This window comes from Notamacropus eugenii, chromosome 1 (genome assembly GCF_028372415.1).
Source record: "Notamacropus eugenii isolate mMacEug1 chromosome 1, mMacEug1.pri_v2, whole genome shotgun sequence".
Classification (NCBI taxonomy): Eukaryota; Metazoa; Chordata; class Mammalia; order Diprotodontia; family Macropodidae; genus Notamacropus; species Notamacropus eugenii.
Window position 1 is genome coordinate 180,193,712 of NC_092872.1, and position 15,774 is coordinate 180,209,485.

General features: G+C 38.6%; 1 protein-coding gene across 10 annotated transcripts in view; it reads right to left on the reverse strand.

Annotated features, from left to right (window-relative positions):
• Positions 1-15,774, reverse strand: part of ARMH3 (armadillo like helical domain containing 3) — a 222,638-nt gene that overhangs the window by 193,837 nt on the left and 13,027 nt on the right. For 9 of the 10 annotated variants that reach the window (XR_011969592.1, XR_011969588.1, XM_072620729.1 and 6 more), the window contains 5 exons: positions 7,778-7,890; positions 5,116-5,172; positions 4,870-5,016; positions 2,823-2,930; positions 1,075-1,167 (listed from right to left, as the gene is read on the reverse strand). Coding sequence is in view for 8 of the 10 variants with exons in the window: in XM_072620729.1 (XP_072476830.1) it covers positions 1,075-1,167; positions 2,823-2,930; positions 4,870-5,016; positions 5,116-5,172; positions 7,778-7,879 (507 nt within the window). In the remaining 2 variants the exon portion in view is untranslated. Of the gene's footprint in view, positions 1-1,074; positions 1,168-2,822; positions 2,931-4,869; positions 5,017-5,115; positions 5,173-7,777; positions 7,891-8,670; positions 8,784-15,774 lie in introns of those variants that run through there. The other variant, XM_072620740.1, reaches the window with a different exon arrangement.

Below are 15,774 nucleotides of genomic sequence, written 5' to 3' on the forward strand. Positions count from 1 at the left end.
GTATGAACTGAAGTACAGTGAAGTGAGCTGAACCAAGAGTGTTTTTAAGCTTCTTGGTCTCTGGACACCTTTATGCTCTTAAAAATTATTGAGGACCCTCCAGGAGCTTTTTTTATTCTATCAATATTTACCATATTAGAAATGAAAACATCTTAGTTTTGACCTCAGGACACTCTGAAGGGTTTCAGGTCCACCACAAAAAGAGCTGCTATAAATATTTTTGTACCTATGGGTCCTTTTCCCTTTTTTATGATCTCTTTGGGGTACAGACCTAGTAGTGGTATTGCTAGATCAAAGGGTATGCACATTTTAGTAGCCCTTTAGGCCTAGCTCCAAATTGCTCTCCAGAATGGTTAGATCAGTTCACAGCTCCACCAACAATGCATCAGTGTTCCATTTTCCCATGTTTTGTTATGTTGGCCAATCTGATAGGTGAGATGGTGGTACCTCAGAGTTGTTTTAATTTGCATCTCTCTAATCAATAGTGATTTAGAGCATTTTTTCACATGACTGACTATAGATAGCTTTAATTTCTTCATCTGAAAACCGCCTGTTCATATCCTTTCACTATTTATCAAATGGGGAATGACTTGTATTCTTATAAATTTGACTCAGTTCTCTATATATTTTAGAAACAAGACCTTTATCAGAGACGCTAGCTGTAAAAATTGTTTTCCAGCTTTCTGCTTCCCTTCTAGTCTTGAGTGGACTGACTTTGTTTGTCCAAAACTCAAGTGACCTTTTTTAAAGATAGAAAAAACCTAGGCAAGATTCAGAACACTCCCAAGGCTTTCAAAAGATGAGAGTCTTTTCCTTAACAATCAAGGAAGATCAATCCCCTAAAGAGGTACTTTTATAATAACACTGTGACATCATCTACCACCTAGTCTGAAAATACTGCTAAGACTCCAATTCCAGGATGTCTTTATCCCAGAATCCCTCTTCTGAACACCCAGTTCTGATGGTGGTCCCAATCTGATGCATCTTCTTCTCCTCCTTCCACATTTGGGTCTGTTTTTAAAGGTGTTTACCTCTGATGGGAGTGTGGATAAGCAAGGAAGGCACGCTACTTACCGTCACCAAACAAAGCAGAAGTTTCAAACACAAGCTCTTCAGACTTTCAGAGCCTTCTGCACAAAGCAAGGAATCCAAACTCTCCATCAAATTCTGGAAAAGGGATTCACATGTACTCAATGAGAGCAAAGCAGTGACTGCCCCACATGCCCCCCACACCCCTTACCAAGCTCCTCTTTATGCCACAAATGGTAATAACACACAACATTCATTTAGACAATTAAATGAATGCCCCGCCCCCAGGCCCTGTCACATCAGGAGACAGGAAGAGATGATGTTAAGAGATACCTATGAGTAAAGCTCACTTGAAAGCTGCTTTAGAACAGCTGTGCAGACAAATTAATTCAATAGCCTACCAAATGAATGTGTTCACAGCAGATCCTTCCCATAGGCTTAACACTCCATACTACAGAGTGAAATGAGTAAGGATGGCAACATTTTTTTATTAAGACCTATCATAAACTCGTCTCAATTTCGTGAACTGACCAATTCAGGCTGCTTTCATTCACACCCACAGGTCTGCACAGAGGTTGGTGTGCTGGCACACCCTGGGGACAAGCAATATTGCCATTTTGTTCACACTAGGTATTGCCCCTCTGTCCCCACCCCAACAGAATTCATCCTTTGCTGGCCCCCCACAGGCAGACTCAAACTATTGAAGGAAAGACTCCCTCCACCGCAAGGGAGGGGAAGAAACAAAGTGTTCAAAAATGCACATTACTGAGTAACACTGGGGAAGAACATAAACACAGATAAGTTAATGAACTCAGATGAAGTAGAAGAGAGGCAGCAAAGTACAAGACTAAGAGCATTTGATAAGAGTTAGGGAACCTACGTTCAAGTCTTGGCTCCATTTACTAGCTATCAGAGCTTAAACAAGTCACTTAACCACTCAGTCAGCTTTTTCAAATATGAAATGGGGACAATATTTACACTATCCACTTCAGAACTTTTTGTAAGGAAAATGCTTTAAAAGCTGTGTGATTTTTAAATTTAAAAAGGCTTTAAGCACTAAATAAATGAGAACTGTTGTTATCAAGTATCTGAGATCTCAACATAACTCTATGACTTAGAAAAAGACTCATATTCAAATATGATTCCAAGGACTTGGATTATTTGTACATGTACACACATTATACTTCATGTAAACGAAATGTTTCTTTTACCTGACTACATTAAGTATTCTAATTTTTGTTACAAAGAATAGGAACAAAGTTTTTCTAACATTGAGTTATGGGAAATTATATCTTCAAAAGATGACATGATACTCAATAATCATTTAATTTGTACATGAAGTGTGAAAACTATTTATGGGAAATGCATCAGAATGTGAATTTTTATGAAGAACGTTTCAGTATTTAATGTTTGGAACTAAAGATAAAACTGAATACAAACTAGAAATATTTTATTTCATCCTATGAAACCCCATAAATGAAATACACAGAAATATGAAGTGGTATAATAACTACATGATTTAATAGGTCAAAAATTAAAACAGCAGTGTCTCAATTACACATATAATGGAGGGAAGTGCTCTTCTCAGATAAATTCTGGATTTTAAAATGTCCTCTGTTCAAATAAACCACTACTTTCTTTATTGGAAAGCAAATAAAAATTTCCAAATCATCTACAGTTGTTTCCATCTACAAATCTTTTAGCCCATTTGTCTGAAGACAGTCTCCATCAAGTGCAACTATTCAGTGAGCAGCAGCAGTAGCCTACCAGAATATCTGTAATAACAGTCTCACCTTCATGCAGAGCTCTGCCTTGTCAAAGCCCATCAGCATGTTGATAATGTCAAACCCAGACGTGGACTTATTCTTCTGATGGACCCCTCGGATAAGCGCACACAGGGTCTACAGAGACAACAGAAGGAAATGTTTCCAAATAAGAGACTTGTCACTGGGGAAAGGAGAGCATGGGTGTCTAACTCTCTTAGAGGCTACCAATCTTAATTATCTGAATTTGCACCTTTTAAACTTTCATTTCTCACACTCAAAAATTCATGCCCCCATATACTCAATAAATATTTAGCACATACTCTGTGTAAAGTATTCTGTTAGGCACTGGGAAAAGCCTCAAAATTTAGATAACAGGCAATCCATTTAGCTTATAGGCTAGAGAAGGGATGAGAAATACACAAAATTAACTATATTACATGAAAAATGAATTAGAGAGTTGCAAAACAAAGTCCTACATGAGATCTAAGTGGGAAGGCTATTACTAAACAGAAAGATCAGGGAAGGCCTCATGGAGGAGTAAGTTGGGTTTTAAAGGAGAGATAAGTGACTAGAGGAAGGGAGAGAAAAAGTAGGGAAAACAGGTAAAATCAATGAGATGGGAAAGCACAGGGCATTTAGGGAAAAGTTCAGAAGGCTGGCAGCCCAGAGTCGTCCAATTTGACTAAACTGTAGAGTGAATAAAAGAGAATAGTAAAAAATAAGGTTTGACAGTTAGTCCTGCAACAGAGAACAGAAAGCTTTGAAAAGACCTTTGGTATTTGAACTTTACTTTGGAAAGCAATGTGGAGACATCAAAGATTTTGTGGAAAGGAATGATATGAACAAATCTGTCCATAAGAAAAGTCATCCTAGCAATGGCACAAAAGATAGAGTAAAGAGAAGAGTGAGTAGGGGCAAAGAGGCCTGCCTGCAGCTCCTGCAACAGTCCAGGTCCTACAGGCAATCTCAGCATGAGCCTGAGCTTGAAAAACATTTGTACTCAGAAAGAAGAACAGCAAGAGGAGGATTCTTTTTCTAAAGAGCCTGCTTATCAAGAGCCCACGACAAATATATGCTGTATCCATCTGGATCATGTCATTACCATGTGGGTCAAAGTGGTCTGCTGAGCAAAACCAAAGAACTGACTAGGCAAGCAAACTTGCATCTCAAGATGCTCACATCTCAAACAACTGCCCTGCACAAAAGCCCTTTGTTTTCCCTTCCTGTACTCTGGTCCTCCTTCACCCAAACAGATCAGGCCACTGCTTCCTGGCAATGAACTGTCCTCCCTCTTTTCTTATTCTCTATACACCCCTGTTCTGCCCAGGGACCACCCCAAGAGATCTCTGCTCCTCCATTGGAGAGGCTGAAGAGGGCCACTGTGGTGGGTCACTGAACTAGAAGGATCACCATCCAACCCTCAGAGGCCTTACCTGTCACAACAGCAACTATTGCCATTAAAAAAAAAGTCATTTTTCCATGAAAGCAAATAGCACTGGAACAAGCTCAATGACTTCATTTGTGTCGAAATGAGAACATTATCACACACCCCAACAAAGTGAGCAACTACAGTTACAGGAAGTACAATTTCTTCCAAAGTATCCCAATAAAATTCATTTTCTCTTATCAACTATTTCTTATCTGGCCTACTTGACTGCCAAACGAGCTGCCACCCTGAAACAGGATCTTCCCATCAGGACCACAGTCAAAGGAGTGACAAAATAACTACTGACAATGACAGAAAAATTTCCAAAATCCTTTCTATTACTCACTGACTCAGAATGGGTAATGAACCACTCTCCGGGCCTCAGTTTACTCCTCTACATTCCTTAAAAAGATCTGAGGATTGTTAGAGGCTCTGCTTTAAAACATGTGATCCTAATTGTAGAGACTGACAAGATACTACTATTAGCATCAACTTGCCTTAACTAAGAAGATTCCTACACAAATATCCATGACCATTTTTTAAAATATCCCAAGTCCACAAGTGAGTCTAGACTGAATAAGATTCCCCCATATCTGTAACACCTCCCCTTTCTACTAAACAAGAATCCTTTTTCCCTTATCATTATACCTGTAATGCATTGACAACTCGAATTGGGTGTTCCTCTCCCAAAGCCTGGATACAGTGTTGGAACAAACAATTAATGTTATCTTTGATCTTCATTAGTTCTTCTCCATCCAGAGATTCCAACTTGCCCTCAAGGTAGTCCAGATTCACCTGTCAGTAGAATAGCAAAGATCTGGGTACATGTCCTGTGCAAAGCTAAGAGGGCAATCTTGGCTACAGGGAAATTAGCAAAGGCATCGCCAGTCTTACCTTCATGAGGAAAAGCTCCTCCCAGAACCGAGGGCTGCATTTACTAGGGTCCTCTGTCTGAAAGAAACACAGATAGGGTTCAGCCTCCCCAAAAACACACCTTTGATTAATTGTATGGTGGCATAGAGAATCATCCAAAGTTAATCTCAATTTCTGAGACCAATTTTTGACTACTTTTAACACTTTTGGTCATTCTAAAATATCTTAATAAAGAACAGAGAAGTTCTTTCTCAAATTGAACTGTGTGCAAGAATATTTCTTCCCTATAGACAGCTCAGAAATAACAGAAATGGTTTTCCTCAGACTTTTTCCTCCAATCCCTCTCTCAGAAAACTGGTGGACAAGTACTAGCCCCATTGTAGAGGAGAATGATATCCAGAAGTTAAGTGAATTGCCCCAAGTCACAGAATTAGAAAGTAATAAAGCAAGAATTAGAAGCCAGTTATACTACATCAAAATTCAAAGCTTTTTCCTCTACACTTGAGGCCTATTCTATTTGTGTTCCCCTTCTGCTTAACCTTAGTACGCTAAGTATTTATTAAATTTCTTTCAATATGGAGTGTTAGCCTTCAAAGATTGGGATGTTTGAAAACTAATGCTAAAAAATTTGAAATTTTGCTCAAAGGTCCAGAAAACTAAAAACTTGTGGAAAATGTGTGAATTACAAGAAAAGATCTATCATTTTCTGGCAAGAATGATTATAATCACTGGTCATTGGACTTACATTGCCTTACCTCAAGAAGACCCTTTTAATGACCTCAAGTAAGGGCCATCTCTTCAAGAACCAATAAGCTCCCTCATTAAGGCATTATATGTAGTCTTGTACTCAAGTAGCCAGTCACCCTGTGACTCTTACTCCTTTCTAGGTGTTTCCTTTTTATCCCTGGCCCCTGTATTGACCATCTTGAGAACCCATGTACCTGCCTTCTTCTCCCAGAACCCCTTATACTGCATTAAACCAGTTACATACACCACATAAACTCAGAAATGGCCTTCATGGTTGCCTAGTACCTATTTATTCTGTTTGCATGTCTACTTATATTCTGAATAACTGACCTAGCAATTTAACTTTGGCATCTTTTTAATATACACTCCCCCTTCCACCTCTCAGGATTCCTATATCCTTTTAAAATCAGCCCTAATGTTCACTGCTGCATGAAGTACTTCATGATACCTCTCTGGGTTACTTTTTATTCACTTTGCATATGCTTTGTATTTAATTATGTGGGTATGTATTACTTCCCCCAGTAGAATGTACACTCCTTAAAGGTAATGTTTGTTTTATTTTTGTCTTTGTATCCTAAGCACGAGATTCCAAAGGCATAGGACACGTTTAAGAAATGCTCAATTGACTGAACTCAGTGACTTATGGTCTTTATTATTGTCAATGATCACATCCTAAATTTTGTAGGGTTTGTAGCCTTTTGATGCTTTTTCCCAAATATATGTTCCCTTCTCAAGAAGCAAAGGCCCCTCCTTTTCTGAGGCCACTAATGACTCCAATCTCATCAGACAAAATATATTTTAGGATATCAGGAAGGATCCTAAGTTGTGAAGTACTGTGCTCCAGACATCAAAGAAATCTCTGATCTGTTTTCTATTAACACATCAGTTACCTTACATAGTTGGTAAATATTCTAGATAAACACTTTCCCTCAATAACCGAAGGTTGACCCATTAAGCTATTAGCCATAATGCTTTTTGGTTTTTTTTTTGTTTGTTTCAATCCTTTCTGATGAAAATCTTTCTCAAATGCACTACTTTCCCACCTTGGTGCAAACAGAATATACTACACATAACTTTTTCTTGATAACTCATGAGCAATATTACAATTGATGTTTGTGCTACACTATATCACAGATTTAGAACACTGGGCTAAAACTACTCACTCCCCCCAAGTACACAACCCTGTAACTTAATGTTTCTTTTAAGATAAATTCCTATTATCGGTTTGATTCCTTAGCATTTTGCTTTTTGCAAAAGAGGTTAGTACAGAATGCTTAGAGTCAACTCAATAAATATTATGAGCTTGCTAGTGTCCTGGGTGTTGGCAATACAGAAAAGAAAACTATAATCTCTGCTCTCAGTGAGCCCCCACTCCTTGACCTGGTGGGGGGTATGGAGGCGAGCAGTGTACAACGGCAGCCTTTTCCTAAATTTCCTAACGCCCTGAAAACGAGGCCATCATCTTCACTCCCTCTATCATTGCTCTTGGACTGTCATTCTTTTTTTTCAATTTGCAAATCAGTAACCACTTTAATCTATGTCCTCCGCCAGCTTCCCTACAAAATTACCTGTGACAATGGGCTCTGAAAAGGTCATGAATGAGACTAGAAGCAAGAAGGGAATTCAGGACATGTTTCCTATTGCAGTTCAGGTAAATAAGGCTCTCTAAGCAAAGCCCAGGAAAGAAGATTCCTTAGTCTTCCATGTTCTTTCTTTATTTGGTCACCCCTCCCACTGTTTCACAATGCTTCCTCTCATGAGTAGCAGTGAACTTAAACAAAAGGCTTAACTGCCAGGATGGACATCCTCTCTCCATGTATGGAGTTGGGGTGTGGGAATTTTGGAAGGAGAAGGGTAAAGGGGGAATTACTACTCGCTCTTGGGCAGGGAACAAAAAGGTCCAACCCATTTTTGAACACGGAGCTCTAGTCCTCACCATGAAGATTTCATCATACATCAGCACCACCTTCTCCTTCAGTGGTTTTTTGGAAGCTGAAGACTTGCGAAGCAAACCCCCCCTTTTCTCCACTTGGGACATGGTTCCAGAGCCTGTAAAGGAAAGTCAAGGTCAGTGATTAAATGCTAGCCTAGACATGCTCCTGTCCACAGTCAGACAGCCTACTGGGATATTCTTAACAGGGAGGAAATTTTTCAGAGAGAGGGAATTAAATGATAAATCACCATGCTACACAAACTTTGGCACATGTCCAACTCAAATCTAATTTAGGGGACTGCTCCCCAACGTGGTTAATGGAGGACATTTAAATCAATACTTGGCCTAGGGCACACATTTTACATATCAGATGCCTAAGCTTGGAGTAGGTCCTAAACCCTGCAGAAGAGTATAACTATCATCCTCTCTAATGGAACAGGCTATGCTTTTGAGGTGAGAGGAAGAATGTAGAAAGCATAATGCCCACAAACCAAAACTGAAGTTAAGTTTCAAGTATTGATTGAGGTCTGAACCATTAAGGAAGGAAGCATGCTTATGAACTAATGTGCTACATTGATTTCCCCAACTGAAGTAGGTCCATATCACTGCAAAGCGCTTGACCTTCACTACTTCATAAATCACAATGCATTTTTGTCCTCGGACACTCCTTTGTGAAGGGATTCCAATCAGAACATAGAAGTTAAATACTCAGAAATAAAATTTGATTTTAAAGTAATAAGCAAATTTGTTGATTAGCACTACTTCAAGGTTTAAGAAAACATACCCACATATATATTTGATACATCTGTGCAATATGGATATATGCGTGTGTGTATATGTGTGTTTGCATATTCCTGTATGCATTTGTAAATACAGATACAGGCACATACACCTACCTATACAACATGCAGTTGTGGTACACCAGACTTCATGGGTTTTCGGAATATGTAGAAAGTAATTTTTCCCCTACCTTCCTAACCTTGAGATGTATCTCAAAGAAGTTTTTCTGCAAATAAGATCTCAAAATTCCAAGTACTTCTTGGTGGGGTTACACAGACCCCTAACATCCCACACTCTATTTCAGAGTAACAATTCTCTAGTTCTCTCTCACCTTTCTACACAGTCTGGTTTATACACAAAACCCCCTATTCCTTCCTACCTTTCTTGCCCTATTTTACAGTTTACAGTTTCTTTTAAAATTTCCACACCCCAACTACATAATAATCTATTTACCCTATGACAAAGTACCTCTTATTGGAAAAATACTATTTTGCTCTCCAAAGAGATATTTTCTCAAAAGTCCAAGATAATTCTAATTCTCCAAAAGGCTATGGGGGGGCAGCTAGGTGGCACAGTGAATGGAGTACTGACTCTGCAATCAGGAGGACCCGAGTTCAAATCTGGCTTCTGACACATGACACTTGCTAGCTGTGTGATCCTGAGCAAATCACTTAACCCTAATTGCCTCGAGGCTAAAAAAATTAGATTTAAAATTCATATAAAATTAAATTTTTTTAAAAAAGGGTTTTGGGATAATGCAAGGATTCTTAACCTTTTTTGTGTCCTGAACCCCTTCAGCAGTCTGATGAAGCCTATAGACCATATCTCAGAGTAATGCATTTAAATGCATACACACACAAAAAAAGTACATAAGATTATAAAGGAAACCAATTAAATTGAAATATGGTTATTAAAATATCTTTAAAAAACAAGTTCACAGACCTTAAAAGCCTCTGGTATAATGGAAACACCAATGGATCTACAGAAAAGTCCCAGGTTCAAGTCTTACCTCTGATATGACATTAGGCAAGTCACTGAGCCTTTCTAAGACTCAACTTTATCATCAACAAATTAAAAATAATAAATTACCATCTCAAGGGGCTGTTGTGAAGATCAAGTTTAAAACAAAGCAAATGTAATACCCATTCATGATAAAAACTCTAGAAAACATAGGAATAAACAGAGCTTTCCTTAAAATGATAAGTAGTATATCTATCTAAAAGCAAGAGGCAGTCTAATCTATAATGGTAAGCTAGGAGCCTTCCCAGTAAGATCAGGAATGAAGCAAGAATGTGCATTATCACCATTACTCTTCAATATCATTCTAGAAATGATAGCCATAACAAGAAGACCTTTTTCTCTAGTACTATTTATATTTTATGAGCAGCCTTTGCTTTCACAACCTGACTGACCCACTTTCTTTTCCAGGAATTTATTCCCTTGTGTCACTTATTATGTATAGATAATGGTTAGCCATATGTAGAGGATCTATGGAAAAGCATGTACAAGAGTTTCCCAAGATAAGGCACAGACAGGGTGTGATCTACACCAATGAGGATCATACCAACACATCCATTGACCTACATGCTTCAATACGATCATTCTTAACCAATCCCCAAGAGAGAGAAAGGAGACAAGGGAGGAGGAAAAGAGGGAAAGGAAGAAAGGACAGGCAGAGAAAGGATGGGGGGAGAGAATAGCAGGAAAGTTCAAAGGCGTTAGAGAAAAGCAGGGCAACCTGGAAAGTTATATGTTGAAATTATACTTAAAAGTAAGCATTACATAACAGACTTACAATCTCAAGCACAATCCTTTCCTATTCCAAAAGGCATATACAAATAAATATTCATCTTATTTGGTGTTTGTTAAATTAAGAACTTACTTCCATTTTTTCCTTAAAGCTTTCCAGGGCTCAGGTCAGGCTAAGAATTGGGTAATGGCCTGTCTACCTGAAATCTCCTTTGCCTTTCCCTACTCAACTTCAATCCTTTCCACTCAGGGAGTTCTCTTAATGCCCCAGGTCATAGTTAAAATCTAGGCTCTCTACTTTAAAATGAGAAAAGAGTCAGGAAGCAGAAACAAGAAAACCTATTAGAAAATTGGTCATTTTCAGTCCTAGTTTTCTTGGCAATATTACTGGAATAGCTTGCCATTTCCTTCTCCAACTCATTTTACAGATGAAGAAAATGAAGCAAAAAGGGTTCAGTGACTTGCCCAGGGTCATATAGCTACTAAGTGTCTGAGGCCACATTCAAACTCAGGAAGATCCACTGGGCTACCTAGCTATGCCAATTAGACAATTTAGTTATTTAAGGTTACTTAAACAGTCCAAGTAACAAGGGTCTATATGAAGGCGGTAGGAGCAGGAATAGAAAAGGGGGGAAATGTAAGAAATATGACACAGGTAAAATTAATAAGATGTGGTAACTTATTAAAGATATTAAAGGTAAGTGAGAGGAAGAGTCAAAGCTGACACCAAAGTTTCCTACATGGAAAACAGGATGAATTGTAGCACCACTGATGAAGTGGTGATGCAGTGGGTAGAAAGCTGGGCTTGGAATCAAAAAGTGCCTAGTTCAAAACATGGTCTCAGATACTCCCTAGATGTGTTACCCTGGGCAAATGATTTTATCTCTATATGCTATACTTGGGAGTCAAATGCAAAAAAGTTATAAATAGTTGAACCTTCAGTTATACAAGAGATTGTCAAAGTAGAATAGAGAGAAAAGAGAAGAGGGCAAAGGACAGAGCCTTTGGGAAGCATCTATCTTAAAAGGTCAAGATTTGGTACTCAGAGAAAAGAAGTAGAGATGTGGAATAATGTAGCATCACAAAACCAAACGGAGAAGCAAACTAGCCAATATTAAATTGCAGAAGTCAAGAAAGAAAAGGGCTGAAAAAGGCCATTTACTTATGAATTATGAGGTCACTGGTAACCTTTGAAAGATCAGTTTCATCTAGTGGAAGGAAAGATTGATTGCAAAGGGCAAAAGAGAGAGAGGGTAGTAAGAAAGTACAGGCATTAGGTAGAGACAACATTTTCAAGAAGTTCTGCTTTTAAACAGTAGACTTTTGAAAAACGGGGAAGAGATCTGAACGTATTTCGAGACAGTTAAAAGGAACCAGTAGAGAATGAGAGATCAAAGACAAATGACAGAGGGGGATAACTGACAGAGATGGGAAGAAAAGGGATCAAGTAGAAGGTTTAGTCTGATCGAGCAGATTTCTCTCTTCCTCTGAGAAAGAATATGGGTGATGATACTGAGAAGTAAAGAGTAGAGGAAGGGAGTTAAGGGACCCACAATCCACTCAGCCTTGAGTGGTCTCTGTTTATTCTGTGAACAGGTTTTATAAGTGTGGGGAGTTATTTTGCAAATTGAGGCAAGAGGAAAATGCTAATTGTGAGGAATGGGATAAGGAATTAGTAAGAGAAATGAAAGAGCTGTAGTACTAACAATCTAGCTGAAGAAATGTACCATAAGTTATAGGGAGCTCAATTTCAAGATGTTCTGCAGAGACCATATTATAACTTATATTGTTGTTATGTGTTATTTGTGTATGCTTCATCTTCTCAATTAAATTATAAGCTCCTTGAGGATAAAGCTATGTCACTTTATCTTTCCTTAATAAATGTTTAATTGAATTGAATGTGTTCAAAAAAGGCTTGTTGATTGATTAGTTGATTCTGACATAGGTAGGAAAAATTTAAAAAAAAAAGCTGAAAAGTTCAGTTACTTAGAACTAACTCTACTAAGACCTCACTAAGCCCTCAAATCCAATTATGGTCCAGAGAAAAAACAGAACAGAGAGAACACACTGCTGGGCAATTTACATCATATTGATCATGGCTCTGCCCTTAAAGCATGAGATACAACCCCTGCTCAAAATATCTGTGTCTTTTAAATAGGTTGTCATGAGGAAGATGTCCTTATTGGGGAAAAATAAATTGGAAATCAAGAGGATCCTATTAAAATAAATCAAAAGCAATGCAATTCCAAGCTTGTGGATATATAGATCTTGTGTGCACTCAGCTTCGACCAGTTGATTAGCATTAGTCACAAGCCCTGAATTGCAAAGTATGAAGGCCTGTTTACAAACATGCCTCTCAGAGGATTTATAATTGGATTACAGCTAATCAATGTCCACGGGAAATTTAATCAACTCACTTTCCCTATCCAGGAATCAATATTTTCTAATAAGCTGAAGGGGATGGAAGGGGAGAAAACACAATTCAATACAAAGCACCAAATTTCCTACAAAATGAAATTCTTTTCATCACTTCATTTCCATGTGTAGGTTGATGGTCCTAGTCATTATGTCAGATACCACATGGTAGAGCCAAGTGTTTGGGGACCCATAAAAGAAGTACTTATTCCTTTGTCCCTATCCAACTCAAGGTTTATAGTACAAGTGTTTCTGGGACAGGAGAATAGATAAGGTAGAGAGGAATTCTTTCCAAAGTTTTGCTTCAGGCCCCAGAAATTGAACATGCCTCTTGGACATGAAGGTCAAACTTTAAAAAGCAATAAATTCCAGCCCATTCGTTCATCCAACAATGATGAATTTTCAGCCCTTTTCGGAATCTGGCACTCTGGGATACAAAAACGAGAACAAAGAGCTTACACTGGGATGGGGGAGTAAAAAGTGTGGGGGGAGGTGGAAGAATAAGAAAACAGATAAGTAAATATAAAATATGCAAGAAGAAAAACAAAATAGTTTCTAGCAGAGAAAACATTAGCAATTGGGATGATCAGAAAAGACCTCCTGTAGAAGTGTCATGATATTAGACTTAAAGGAAAGTAGGGATTTTATGAGTCACAGACAGAAATGAAGTGAGAATGCATTCCAGTCAAGAGACAAAGATACAGAGACAGGAAATAGAAACACTGTGAATGAGGAAAGCAAATAGTCTAGTTTGGCTGGAATGGAGAATGACTGAAGGAGAGTAATGAGCAATAAGTATGCAAAGTTAGGCAGAAATCTGACAGTGAGGAGCTTTAAAGGCAAAACATGGAATCTGAATTTGTCCTAGGCAACTAGAAGCCACCACAGCGTCAAGAGCAAAGCAACAAAATACTCAGACCTGTGTCTTAGGAAGGTTAATTTGGAAATTTAGAATAAGGATTTGTAGGAGAATAAGAATTGGTAGGTGAAGGCAAAAAAAATTACAAGGTTTTGTAACAGTACAGATTACAGGTAACAAGATCTTACACTAAGGTGGTAGCCAGGTGAGTGGTGAGAAGAGGACAAAAGTAAGAGATGTTGTGGAGATAAGATCAACAAGACCTGGCAACTGACTGGTTAGAGGGGTTTGGACAGGAAGGGGTGAAAGGTGAAGGAGAGGAACAAGATGTGGTTCTGAGTCTACAAACCTAGATGACCAAAAGGATGGAGGGTACCCTCAATAGCAATAGGGAAATTAGAAAGAGAGCTGCTGGGAAGCAGGGGAGTGAAGATAATGAGTTCTACCTGGAACATAGTTAAGTCTAGGATGCTGGTAGAACATCTACATGCAAATGTCCAGTAGGCAATTAGTGGACTTCAGGATCAGAGTTCAGGAAAGAGAATATATAGATACAGAAGTAATATTCTTACATACTGTCTGCATACAGATAATAATTAAACCCATGAAAGGTGATGAAATCACCAAGGAAGTGAAGAGAGAGAAAAGGATCCAGGACAGAACCCTAGGGGATATATGCTTACACAGAGTGAGCAGAATGGATGACAGTCTAGGTGAAAAAAGACTGAAAAGGAATAGCAGGCAGGAGGAGGGATCAGTGCCAAGAAAACCGAAGAGGAGTTAATTTCCAGAGAAAGTAGTGATTGACATCAAGAAGGATGAGAAAGGCTATCAGATGTTGCAGTTAAAAGATCATTGTGAACCTTGAGATAGGGCAGTTCTAGATGAGTGATGAAAGCAAAAAAACAGATTACAAGAAGTTAGAAGTGAGTGAGAAGAGAGGAAATGAAGACAATGAAAGGAGAATGCTCTTTCTAGAAGACTGACTTTGAAAGGAGGAGGAAACACAGGATGATAACTTGCAGAGATAGTAGGGTGAGGTGAAAGGTTTTTTGTTGTTTTGTTTTTAGATATAGGGGAGAGACCTAGCTATGTTTTCAGGCATCAGCAAAGAAGCCAGTAGATAAGAAAAGGTGACGGTAGGGGCAAAGTGCTAGAGAAGATAAGAGGTAATAATATCAAGGGTATAAAGAGAGAGAATGCCTTAATAGGAGAGGAACCACCTCTTCATCAGAGCCTGGAACAAAGGAGAGAATTACGATAACAGAGGAAAAGAAGAAGCTCTTTCTCAATAAAGCACAAGGCAAGGTCTTCTACTGAGAAGGAGGGGTTGGTATGAGAAGCTTGAGGGGAAAAGAAAACCTTTGGAACAGTCATCATGGAGGACTACAAAAATCAACCAGGAAAATATAAAAAGATTACCTTCCAGAAATGAGTTAGAATTAGATACTAAATTTGTAGCATATATCATCAGCAGGATAATCTATTCTTTTGACTTTTTCCAACACAATTCAGTAGCAAAAGAGTAAATGGGAAGGTAGATAGTGGAGGTTGGGTTTGGCAAGGAAGGAGTGGTGATAAGGGAACAAGGGATTCTAACACAGACAGGGCAGTGTATAGTTGATAAAAACAACCCTGTAAGGTATACACTACATCTATTACTATCCCTTTTTACAGATAAGAAAATGGAAATTCAGAGAGATTTGCCCACAAATAAACAGCTAGTACATTTCAATGACATGATTTGAATCCAGGTATCCCTAATTCCAAGTCTGGCATTCTATCCACATTGCCTCTTCCCTCCCCCTTGTAGAGATGGAGATAGAACTGGCATGGGTAAAAATCAGTGAACACAATAAAAGAAGCAACAGAGTGAAAGTCAAGAGATTTTAATTCTAGTTCCCTTTCCCCACTGCCACTAATTTGCCATTTAACCCTAACCCTGGATTCAACTTGATGATCTCTACGGTCCATGGCCAGGCCCAAAATTCTGTGGTTCTATGCTCTCTGAAGAGCACATTTTTCTTGTTAAGGAAACTACATACAGCAAAGGCACTGTGAACTGGAATACAAATTTTAGGCTGCACTTAAACACTTTTACCAAGCACTAAGTCACAAAGTATAAGAGATCATAAGCAGCAACTTTCCAAGAATACTCTGACTTCTAGTCAAGGTGCCAGATGTATACAAATCCCTA